General features: G+C 39.7%; 1 protein-coding gene across 4 annotated transcripts in view; it reads right to left on the bottom strand.

Moving 5' to 3' along the window:
• Positions 1–12028, bottom strand: part of Shroom4 (shroom family member 4) — a 273979-nt gene that overhangs the window by 12127 nt on the left and 249824 nt on the right. For 3 of the 4 annotated variants that reach the window (XM_021249971.2, XM_087189706.1, XM_021249972.2), the window contains 3 exons: positions 8905–9762; positions 3264–3413; positions 2201–2381 (listed from right to left, as the gene is read on the bottom strand). In XM_021249971.2, the coding sequence (XP_021105630.1) occupies positions 2201–2381; positions 3264–3413; positions 8905–9762 (1189 nt within the window). The remainder of the gene's footprint in view (positions 1–2200; positions 2382–3263; positions 3414–8904; positions 9763–12028) is intronic. The other variant, XM_087189707.1, reaches the window with a different exon arrangement.

The raw sequence follows: 12028 nt of genomic DNA, 5'->3' as shown, positions 1-12028 counted from the left end.
CCATTTCATAGAGTAATTAATAGAAAGTATGCTTCAGTGTTTATTATTATTTCAGCCTAGGCATATTCGGACCATAGGCTTATGGTTTTCTAGAATGTACTCTTCTTTAGTAGTTTATTTAGAGATGTGCAAGGTGACCAAGATTAAGAGAGCTTCATCTGGGGTTCTAGGGACTTTTGCCATATTTTAGAGCTATTTAAAATCAGAAGATCACCATGACCATAGCCTGAAGGATAACAGGTCTGCACTTGGCAAAAACTCCCAAACCCCTTAGCATTTGGGGATCAGTGACATAAATGAGGCAGCAGAATTACTTTTCAAGAGACTCCCCATTATTACCTTCTGCTTTCTCACACAAAAACTCAATGCTAGGGACAAGGAATGATGCACACTGAAAATTTCCTACCCATCCTGGCTTCTAGGCTCTGGAGATGGATGGAAGGATGAAAATGAAGAAAGCCTTTTGTTTCTCAGCACCTGGCCTCTACAACTTGAGCTTCAGCCCTGGAGAAAGTGTAGAAGATAGAGCTGTGGAGTTATCATAGACCCAGCTAGACCTGAATTGTTTTTTGCCTGGGTTATTGCAAAGTGGTAGCCTTCTTTATCTTTTTTTCTTCAATGAAAAAACTGTCCTAATCTAGCCATAGTCACTGTCAATCACTCTCTGTCATTCTGTGCTTTGCCATGTCTGGCCATCTAATGCTTTTCCTAGTCAGACCTTTATTTAGGTTTGCCCCTAGAAACACCAGGCTCTGAGTGAAAAAGGCGCACCACCATTATGCTCAGGGAACATAGAATCCAAGGAAGATCACCTGGGTCAACAAAACTTCAACACTACCATGCTTCCAATTCCTTCCCTGACATTTTGCTTCAGATGGAACATTGGAGGGAAGGCTTTTACAAATGGCCCTGTGCATTCCTAAGGGTCATGTTCTGTAAAAGAACTATGGGCAAAAGAGCAATTTACACTGAGTTCATACATCCACAAAATGGTAAATTGTGCCTCGGAGGTTTCCATGACAACCCTATTTGCCTGTGAAATAAAATGGGTAAATACAGGGATGACAAAGTGATTCCAGGAACCTGATTAGAAAACTAGGCTAGGAGTACTTATATGACAAAAGAGAGGCTTGGGAGCAACAACAACAACAATATTATCTCCACTTATCTATTTTGTAGTTTTAAGAAATATGTAACCATCATTGCAAATAAATACTAAAGTATGTCAGCCTATAATTTCTTCTTATTTTCCTTAGTCAGTCTGTTCTCTTCCCCAAAAGTTACACAGAAAAAAAGTTAATGGTATTGCTGTTGGCTAGAGTTCAGTGGCAGAAACTCTGTTGTGTCTTGGGTGATGAGCTACCTTCAAGGCTGGCTTAATTCTGAAGGACAGCATGGTAAGGGAGAAATTCAGCTTGACTTCAAATTCTGGATATATGATTTAGTTTGTGGCCCTTAGGAAAATTAGTTCCCTCAACTGGTGAAAAAGGGTCAGTAATATCTACTTTGCAGGACTGGGCATATAGCTCAGTGGTAGAGAATTTGCCTATCATGTGGAAAGCCCTGAGTTCCACCCCTAGCACCACTACCACTACTACTACTACTACTACTAATAACAATAATAATAAATAGCAGCAACTAGGGGTGTAGTTCAGTTGTAGAGTGCTTGCCTAGCGTATATGAGACCCTGGGTTCAATCCCTAGCACCATGCACTAAATACTGTGACTGTTTCAGGATGTGGGATAACTCAGTGGTAGAGTGCTTGCCTATTATGAGCAAAGCCCTAGAAGATACACACACACACACACACACACACACACACACACACACACACACACACACACAGCTTATGAGTCTAAAGATCAGAGGGCCGGGGATTTAGCTCAGTGGTTTCGCTGCCTGCTTTGCAAGCGCAAGGACTGGAGTTCGATTCCCGGTACCAAAATAAATAAATAAATAAATAAATACATAACAAAAAATAAAGATCAGAGAGGCAGTGATGCTCACCACTACGGTTACCACTGTTGGTTGGATTAAAGAGATTGGAGTTGTATTGTGAGAAACCCAGAGAGGCTGTTTGATTTCCATGTTGAAAGTACAGTAATGTAAAACATTCTAAAGGGTGTAGAGGGCCTGACTGCCCTCCGGACACACTCAAGCTAAATGCCAAAATTTTCTAGTGTATACCAGAAACTTTACCTTTTTTTGAGCTAGTTCATAGTCAACTTCCTCTTCACCCAGGCCCATCTCTGCCATCTCAGATTGGTCTTTCAACTTGTTCAGCAGCTCTGCCTTGGCCACAGAAATATTGTAATAAGCTGAGTAAGAGGTAGGGATTACTGGAGCCCCGGGAGGAGGTGAGAAGTGCTGAAACTCTTGTCTGTGGAAAGAAAGAGTGATCATTTGAGCTCCTCTGTTGAGAGGTTGCTGACCTTTCTGGTTTAATTTCCCCATATGTAAAAAGATACACAGATTCACCAAAGAGTTGTAAAATAATGATGATGATGATGATGATGATGATGATGGTAATAATGGTTCGACTGGCACTACTCAAACATACACAGGTCACATGGCTATCTAGAAGCCAGGTAAAGGCAAACTTCAAGAATCTAGAAGTCTATTTCTATGCCTCTGACTTTAGCAGCTAGGGAGACTTCTTTGGAGATAATATGGTTTGGTCATTAACGCCCCATTAAAATCCAGAAAAACTGGTAGGCTCTGAAAATTCTGGGCTTTTTTTCATCAGTAATTCCCCTTGGTTCATGGCACCAGTGTATGAACCCTAAAGGAGGGACTGGGTAGTAGAAAAGCATCTAAGATCTTAGCTATCAGTCTTCTAAGCTTGTTGGCCTCCTTCCTACCCATCCACAGACCTCTACTCACTCCATCTCTATCTAGGGTGCCTGCTTATAAAGGTACCCTGTGGCTTTCCTAGATACTCATTTCTTCTTTCCTGATGTCAATTCTGCTTGAAATGGCCCCTCCACTGAAGATTTACCACAGCAAAGAGGTCGCCCATGATCTCAGTCGTGGTCACCATGTTGGAGGCTGGGGTTAGCACTCCTGCCAGGGACCTGTCATTGCCCTCTCATGAGTTCATCTGAGACTGCCTGCTGCAGGGTAGCCCTTCAGCCTGAGAAAAACTAGCATCTCTCTACTTCTGGCATATCCCCAGTGATCCAAGCCTCCTGCATAGTTGTAGAATGAAATGGAAAAAATTGAACCAGTGATGCTCAGGGGTCTGACAAGTGTAGCAGCAGACCTTGTTGCCTTGAGTTCACCAAAGTCTGCAGGGCCGAGGTGTTGTTTCTCAGAACCACAGCCCATGAAAGAGAATTTCTCCTCAGGAAAGAAGTAGCTCTGGCTCCATGCTGGCTTGGGTTTGGACTCTTCTGCCAGTGATGCTTCTGATCTGGTGGGAAGAAGAGAGTAAAGAGAAATGTTACAATGTCAGGTTTCGGTGATGGAGGGATAAATAATTCCACCTAGGGTTTATGCAAGATGGAACCCCACCCCCAGTATATTCTCTTTACCTAGCAGCCACCTCCACCCTCCACCTGTTTCTCACTACCTTTGTTAAACTTTCGTTTTTTGAAAGGGAAAATAAGAAAAATTCAATCATTCTTGCAGATATATGCAGCTCTTAGATAAAGGTTAAAAATAACAGTTAAAAGGCTCCACAGCTATTTACTGATTCATAGTATGCAGTCTCCTAATTCACCACACAGAAAAAACCTGGGTGTGCCATTATTCCACATCCTAGCTAAATTGATTTTACATGTAAGGTTTCAAGCTCATAACACTGATGGTGGAACAATACTAGCTGATATTCACACAGTGCTTACCATGTCTTAGAAACTGTCCTAAAATAGAGATAAGCATATGAGCATGTTTGTGCGCATACACACACACACACACACACACACACACACACACGTGTGGGAATATAGATGTATAATTGAATGCTCACCAAAACCACTTAGCAAATGAGAAACATGAATCTTCAAGAGGTAAAGTGATTATCCCAAGGTCACCAGACAGTAAATGGAAGACATTATTTCCACCGGGGCAGCACAATTCCACAATTTGTGCTTTTGGTCATTACACCATATTAACAGAGGGACAAACTGATATCCTATGAAATGTTAGGTATAAAGAATTTTCTGGCTGGTGTACATATATGTTAGGAGAGAAGAGAGAACATTCCGGAAGGAATAGGAAGATATTAACTTAGTGAATTCCTATCTGTAAGAAAAATATTTAGGCATGTATGAAAGTTTTGAATCAGGAATTGTAAATGAGGTGCAACCACTGTGGAAATCAGCATGGAGATACCTCAAAGAACTAGGACTGGAAGTCCCATTTGACCCAGCTATTCCCCTGCTGGGTATCTTCCCCAAAGAATTAAAAGAATCATACCACAGTGACATATGCGCACCCATGTTCATAGCAGCACAGTTTGTGATAGCTAAAACTTGGAAACCCCCAAGTGCTCATCAACTGGAGACTGGATAAAGAAAATGTGGTTTTTTTATAAAATGGAGTACTACTCAGCCTTAAAAAACAAGAAATTAGAGACATTTATTGCTAAATGGAGGCACATTGAGGTGATACTCTTAAGTGAAATAAACAGGACACATATGTGTAAATACCAAATAGTTTCTCTAGTGTGAGAAACTGAAAGCATAAAGAAGGATTAAAATGATTAAAACAAATAATTGATAATTTGAAATAGGAAAAGCTCTAAAGGTGCAGGGGTGGTGGGAGGGGTAGGGAAAAGGAAAGAAGGGAATGGAATTAATATGAGAAAATGAAAAAAAGGAAACAAAATCTTTGTAAATAGGGAGGGGTGGAGGGGGTGAAGGGAGGGCAGGGGAAGGGGGAAAAATAAGAACCAAGAGAGATTACATAAAGGTGCAAATTTCCAATGATGAATGTCATTATATTGAATACCTAAAATGTACCAATACAATAAATTTTTTTAAAAAAAGAAATTGTAAAGGAAAAAAGGATGTCCTAACTGGAGATTGAGATGCTCAGCAGACCCAGCCCTCTATCATACTATAGTAGATCATATTAGCCACTGTGCTCTAGTGCCCCTTTCCTTATTGCCTCCATGAACAGGGAAAGGATCACAGGAAATCTATGAAAACATAATCAGAATTTAAAAGTGAACATCAAAGCAAAAGTCAGAATACTTCCACAGTGCCCTGACAAGAAGTGCATGCAGCCCATAAAGCAAGCTACACCTATACTTGAATCAGAGTTATGAGACTTGAACAACATTTGAAAATTCTGCTATCCTAGTTGTATGTGTATTCTAGACATTACATTGCAATTTAACTTGGCTGAAATTTGGATGTTTTTGTTTGCATTTTAGGTTTAAAACATTATACATCTATTTGACCCTAACACTATCCTTCTTTACAATATAATAAAGCTGCATGCTTCTGGTTCTGTGCAATTCTACGGCCTGGAATAGAATATTCTTTTTTTCCATTTAATTTATTGGTACATTTTAGGCATACAATACAGCTACATTCATCATTGGGATCCTGTACCTTTACATGATGTGTCTTGGTTCTTCTTTTTTTCCCCTTCCCCTGCCCTCCCTTCACCTCCTCCATCCCTCCCTGTTTACAAAGATTTTGTTTCCTTTTTTTCATTTTCTCATATTAATTCCATTCCCTTCTTTCCTTTTCCCTACCCCTCCCACTTCCCCTACTCCTTTAGACCTTTTTTCCCTATTTCACAATACCAATTATACACTTTGATCCTTATTTACACTTTAAGTTTTTCACACCAGAGAATTTATTTGGTATTTACACATGTATGTTCTATTTATTTCACTTAAGAGTATGGCCTCAGTGTGCATCCACTTAGCTATAAATGTCTCTAATTTCCCATGCTTTATGGCTGAGTAGCACTCCATTTTATAAAAAAAAAACACCACATCTTCATTATGCAGTCTCCAGTTGATGGGCATTTGGGCTGTTTCCAAGATTTAGCTATTGCAAACTGTGCCGCTATGAACATGGGTGCACATATATCACTGTGGTATGATTCTTTTAATTCTTTTGGGAAAATATCCAGCAGGGGAAGAACTGGGTCAAATGGGACCTCTAATCCTAGTTTTTTGAGGTATTTCCATATTGATTTCCACAGTGGTTGCACCAGTCTGCACTCCCACCAACAATGGAGAAGGGTTCCTTTCGCCCCACAACCCTGCCAGCATTTGTTATTGGTTGATTTCTTGACAGCAGCCATTCTTTCTGGTGCAGGTAGAATCTCAGTGCTGTTTTCATAAGCATCTCTCAAATGAGGAGTGATGTTGAACATTTTTTCATATGTTTATTTGCTGCTTGTACTTCTTTGAGAAATGTCTGTTCATTTCAGATGCCCATTTTTAATTGGGTCTTTATATTTGGGGGTCTGATTTTTTTAAGTGCTTTATATATTCTAGATAGTAAGACCTTTGTCTGAGGAACAGCTGGTAAAAATTTTTTCCCACATTGTAGGTTGTCTGTTAGCTCTGTTGGTGGTTTCTCTTGCAGTGCAGAAGCTTTTTAATAAGAAGAGATCCCAGTTGTTGATTCTTTGTGCCAGTTCCGGTGCTACTGAGGTTTTGTTCATAAAGTCTTTTCCTATGCCAATGTCTTCAAGAGTTTTACCTAATTTATCTTCCAATGAGTTTAGTGTTTCTCTCTTAATATTTAGATCTTCAATCCACTTCTATCTTAGTTTAGTGCATGGTGAAAGATATGGGTCTAGTTTTAATCTTTGGCAGGTTGAAATCCAGTGTTTCCAACACCATTTATTAAAGAGGCTATCTTTCCTCCAGTGAGAATGGTTGGCTTCTTTGTCAAAGATGAGGTAGCTGAGTATGTCTGGAGTTGTTTCTGGGTCCTGTAATCTATTCCACTGATCCTCAGGTCTGTTTCTTTGCTAGTACCATGCTGTTTTTATCACAGTGGCTTTGTAGTACAGTTTCAAATTGGGAATTGTGATACCCCTGCCATGACCCTGTTGCCTAGCCTAGAATTGCTTTTGCTATTCTAGGTCTCTTCTGGTTCCAGATGAACTTTTGGATTGTTTCCTCTAGTTCTGTGAAATATGCTATTGGGATTTTAATTGGGATTGTATTGAATCTGTATAGCAGTTTTGAAGTATGGTCATTTTCACTATATTGGTTCTTCCTAACCAGGAACAGGAGATATCTCTCCATTTTCTTATATCCTCTTTAATCTCTTTTTTCAGAGTGTGGGAGTTCTTAATGTAGAGGTCTTTTGCTTCCTTTGTTAGTTTGATTCCTAGATATTTCATTTTTTTGGGGTGCTATTGTAAAAGGAATTGTTTCCGTAATTTCTCTCTTACTGAGTCTGTTATTTGTGTACAAGAAGGCTATTGATTTTTGAGTGCTGACCTTGTATTCAGCTACTCTACTGAATGTGTCAATTAAGACTAGAAGTCTTTTGGTGGAGTTTTTAGGGTCTTCTATGTAGAGTATCATATCGTTGGCAAATAATGAGTTTCACTTCTTCCTTTCCTATTTTTATGGAATAAAATATTCTTCAAGAGCTCAGAGATCCTGAGATGACATGTGGACAGAGTGAACCAGACTGCCTGGGTTCTGGTTACTTTCCACAAACATTTTCTAGTTGCAAATAAGGATGATCTGCAGACAGATGTCAGACAGCTTGAGAAGCAGCCATATGGTATCTGGTAAGGGATTCTCACAATACCTGGAAGCTAGGCCCTGAAAATGCTTTAAAAGGTTGTGGCAGCCAGGTGCGATGCCGCATGTCTGCAATCCCAGTACTCAGGAGGCTGAAGCATGAGGATCACCTTGTATTCGAGGCCAGCCTGGGCTATATAGTGAGTTCAAGGCTAGTTTGAATTGCAAAGCGATACTCTGTTTCAAAAAAAAAAAAAGCTTGTGGCACCTCAGCCTGGAAAATTGTTCAACCTGCTCCAGATGGTCAAGTAACAAGATTTGCCTGTCAATAAAAGGCACAGCAATGAAGTATTTCTAATACTGATAAGTCTCAGGCACATTCATTATAAAGGGATTTAAAGAAAGCACTTAGAAGACACCTGTCTCCTGCTCCCACCCCGACCAGAGAAAGGGGAGAGCTCTCTGCAGGAGAGCAGGCAGAGCTGAGAGACAAAGCACTAAGAAGAGGTAGTCTGGGGGTTTTGCTCTGGGGTAAAAGTGACAACCAGGTATTGGGCTAGCAGAAGCACTGGCACAGTGGCACGTGAACAAAGACCTGCCATCTCACTCCAGCCCACAGTCCTGCTTTGACCTTTCTGTGAAATGCAAAGAGTCAAGGAAGTAAGGAGGGGGGAAAGTGGAAGAGATAAAGACTGTTGTTAGCAATTGTAAGGAATTACCAGGGCACAAAGAGCCAGCCTCAGGAATACCTTTGATACTGGGGTGGGAGAGTTTAGAGGCCAAGGTTACTTAGCCTCGAGAAGATTGGCAAGCTAGGTTGCCAGAAAAGACCCTAAGCCAGGTTTCCAGTAAAGGCCTAGTACAATCAAAAAGGGGTTTAGTAGGCCTATGCTTCTGGGATCAGGGGCCGGATATTGATACATACCTTAAAGACAAACTGAGAAATAATACATGTTAATAATGATATTTAGGGATATGAACATTGATAACTTCCATTTACTGAGCACCTACTATATGCTAAGCATGTAGTTATGTTCCTTACATAGATTATATTCACAACAACTAATACCAGAGCAAGTATTATGCCCATTTTCCAGGTAAGAAAACTAAGGCTGGGAGAAACTTAATTTAACAGCCCAAAGTCAGGCAGCTGATAAATAGTAGAAGTAGAATTTGATCTCATGCTGTGTCCATCTTCAGGGACCCAGTGTCTCTCACAAACACTTACTTGGGGGAATCAATGGCTTCTTGCTCTGATGTCCTCCAAAGTCCTCCCATGCCATAATAGTAAGAGGGCTGTGCCTGCTCAATTTGAGACCCCAGGTGGCTCCTTATTGGAGTCAGGAAATCGCTGGTATGGAGAGCAAAAGACTCTTGGTCTGAGAAGCTTTGTGAACCTCTCCTTGAGGCCTCCAGGTGGTCAAGGCTCAAGGGTTGTGGCTGCTTGAGGACCTCTTCAGGATTGGAAGCACAGGGACCAATGATTTCTGAACTAAAATACCTAGGTGGCAACTCCTCTTCTTCCTCTTCTCTATCCTCCTCCTCCTCCTCTTCCTCCTCCTCCTCTTCCTCCTCCTCCTCTTCCTCTTCTTCCTCCTCCTCTTGCTGCTGCTGGTGCTGTTGTTGCTGCTGCTGTTTCTGCTTCTGCTGCTGCTGTTGTTGTTGTTGCTGCTGCTGCTGCTGCTTCTGCTGTTGGGCTGCCCGGAAGAGTTTGTATTTCTCCCAGTTGGGAGGAGGGGGGCGAGGAGGAGGAAAGGGCTTCTTCCTGGCTCCAACAGGATCAGGCTGTGTTTCGTCACCTTTGGTAAAGAGCTCCTTTCGATGCTGCACCCAAGCCTGGGTGTTCTGAGGCTCCAAGCTGATGTGACTCTCTGAGAAGGCACGGCTGCGCAGTGGACGGGGCATGGAGGCAAGAGAATTCTCCTCATAAACTGAAGTTTCTTCTGTTTTTTTCAAGCCATGTTTGAAGTCTCCAAGGAGGTCAAGAGAAGAAATTGCTCGGTGGCTCAAGTCAAGTGCTGAGTTCTCAAGGCAGGAATGGAAGGAGGTTGCCCATGAAAAGTTGGCCTTGGAATGAGCCATTTCCCTGCAAAATAGTAAATGGGGTTTGAAAAAGATAAACCACTTTGCAGATGGGTCCATATTTTGAATAACATCATTTATAAGCAATTTAAGACGGCCACAAAACACTGTAATGCATGTAGTAATTACACTAGTCACAGTAATTATAATCACAATAATAAGACTATGATAATGATAGCTAAAACTTACTGCGCATATACTAAGTATCAGACACTATTTTAAGTGCTTTTCTTGTCTTATTTCACCTTCACAATAACCCTACAATGTAGCCGTTATTCTCACTTTATAGTTAGGGAAACTGAGGTATAGGTTAAGTCATTTGCCTAGGGTCATGAAGCTAATAAATGGTAGAACTAGGATTAGAACTTGAACCGTCTCACTATAAAGTCTAGATACATACACACTGACCTAGTCTGTTTATAGCATTCAGATTAGATATGCTATATTTTGGGGCTTACCACCTGGTTGTTGTGCCTTATCTGCCATCTTTGTTTTTTAATTAGAAAAAATTTCAAATATTTACAGATGTATAGGTATTGCCATAATAAATAGCCATGTTCCTACCTACCACTCAAAATTAGCACATTTTAATACTTTGCAATCTATGCTTCATACATATGCTTCATATTTTTCTTAATAAATAATAAATTGGGCAGGGATTTAGCTCAGTGGTTCCGCCGCCTGCCTCGCAAGCGCAAGGTCCTGAATTCGATCCCTGGTACCAAAAAATAAAAAAATAAATAAAATAAATAATCCCCTTTGTATCACTCCTCACTTCCATTTCCCTTGTTGCCTCTTTGGATGCAACCTGTATTATGAATTACATATGGATACTTTCTATGTTCTTAGAATTGTAGCAAAATTACCAAGCAGACCATTCATCTGCTATTTGGATTTAAAATATCTTCTTCTAAAGTTCCAATCAGAATTCCCAGTATAAAATTTATAACTATAGATTTTTTAACATTACCTTGCAAGAAAAGGCAGGATATTACATTAAAGAGTGTTCTGCTACTGAAGAAATGAGGACGGGGATAAATAAAAGATTACACATGTTATAACATAGCTGCAACTAAAAGTATGTTATTAACAGGAAAAAAAGTCCAAAAACAAAACTGTTTATAAAAACATCAGACATAATCTTCCAAAAGAAAGAGAAAACAATCTTTTTGAGGTAACTGCAGAGCAGTGCTATTTGGAGCTACACTATATAATGTATATCAAAATAAATTCAAGATCAAGACTTATGGATGTATGTACATATAATTTTAATGTACTATATATATATTATATGTTATATAAATATATATGTATAGTGTATTTATGTATAGTATAGTTAGAAAAAACTATCAGAAAATTTTAAAAGACTATCACTTGGGAGGCAAAATAAGGTTCTGTTCTTGTAATAGAAGAAAACCTACAAGGAAAAAGCCCAGGTTTATTTAAATATGTATAAAATGTCAATCTTCTGTATAATAAAGTTTAAAGACATCGCTTTTGCCCCAGAATATAAACAGTTAAACCTTCTGAGGCATAAGGTCTGGTTTCTTGCTGTAGCCTCTGAGCAGTCAACATCATGCTAAGTCATACCCAGTGACAGGAAATTCCAAGGGTTCAGTTAGATCAGACAGAACATCCATTCAACAGTCATGATGAAGACTGAGAATATTTCTTTAAAAATAATAATACACATAATAGTAGTCCGGCTCAGATAGAATGGAAAGCAAAATGTTCTTCATTCCCTTTATCTCAGTCGCCGTCTGGGCTAGTTCACCATTCACATGGATCAGAAATTCATATTCAGAATCTTGACCTCTTCTCATGTGACCCTTAGCCTACCTATAGATCCCTTGTGCACACTCTCCTCAGGAAGAGGAATTCCTTATGTGTAAACTGTTCTAGCTGGCATAGCTCTTCAGGAAAAATAAAAATAATAACAAAAAGTAATGAGTGTAAAGGATACTAAATGCATACCAGGCAGAGAGGCCCCCTCCTGATTAGCTTATCTAATATAGAGATTATTTCTTAATCATCCTTAGTCTACTTTTTTCTCTGAGCACTCATCCCCACCTGATATTATATCACATATTTATTTTCACTTATTTTGTGTTTTACTCTTTAAAATATAAGTCCCACAAAGGTAGGGGTCTTGTATCTTATTCAATTGATCCAGTGACTAGCACACAGTAGGTCTTCAATAAATATCTGTTTAATGCATAAATTAATGCAAACATTTTAAAAGTTATGATACTTCCTTTATAAAAACATTT

This window comes from Heterocephalus glaber, unplaced genomic scaffold, assembly GCF_053883595.1.
Source record: "Heterocephalus glaber isolate CG9 unplaced genomic scaffold, H.glaber_assembly_v1.0 deba00001546, whole genome shotgun sequence".
Classification (NCBI taxonomy): domain Eukaryota; kingdom Metazoa; phylum Chordata; class Mammalia; order Rodentia; family Bathyergidae; genus Heterocephalus; species Heterocephalus glaber.
The sequence above is the reverse complement of the archived record's forward strand: the minus strand, read 5'-3'. Positions and strand labels throughout refer to the sequence as shown.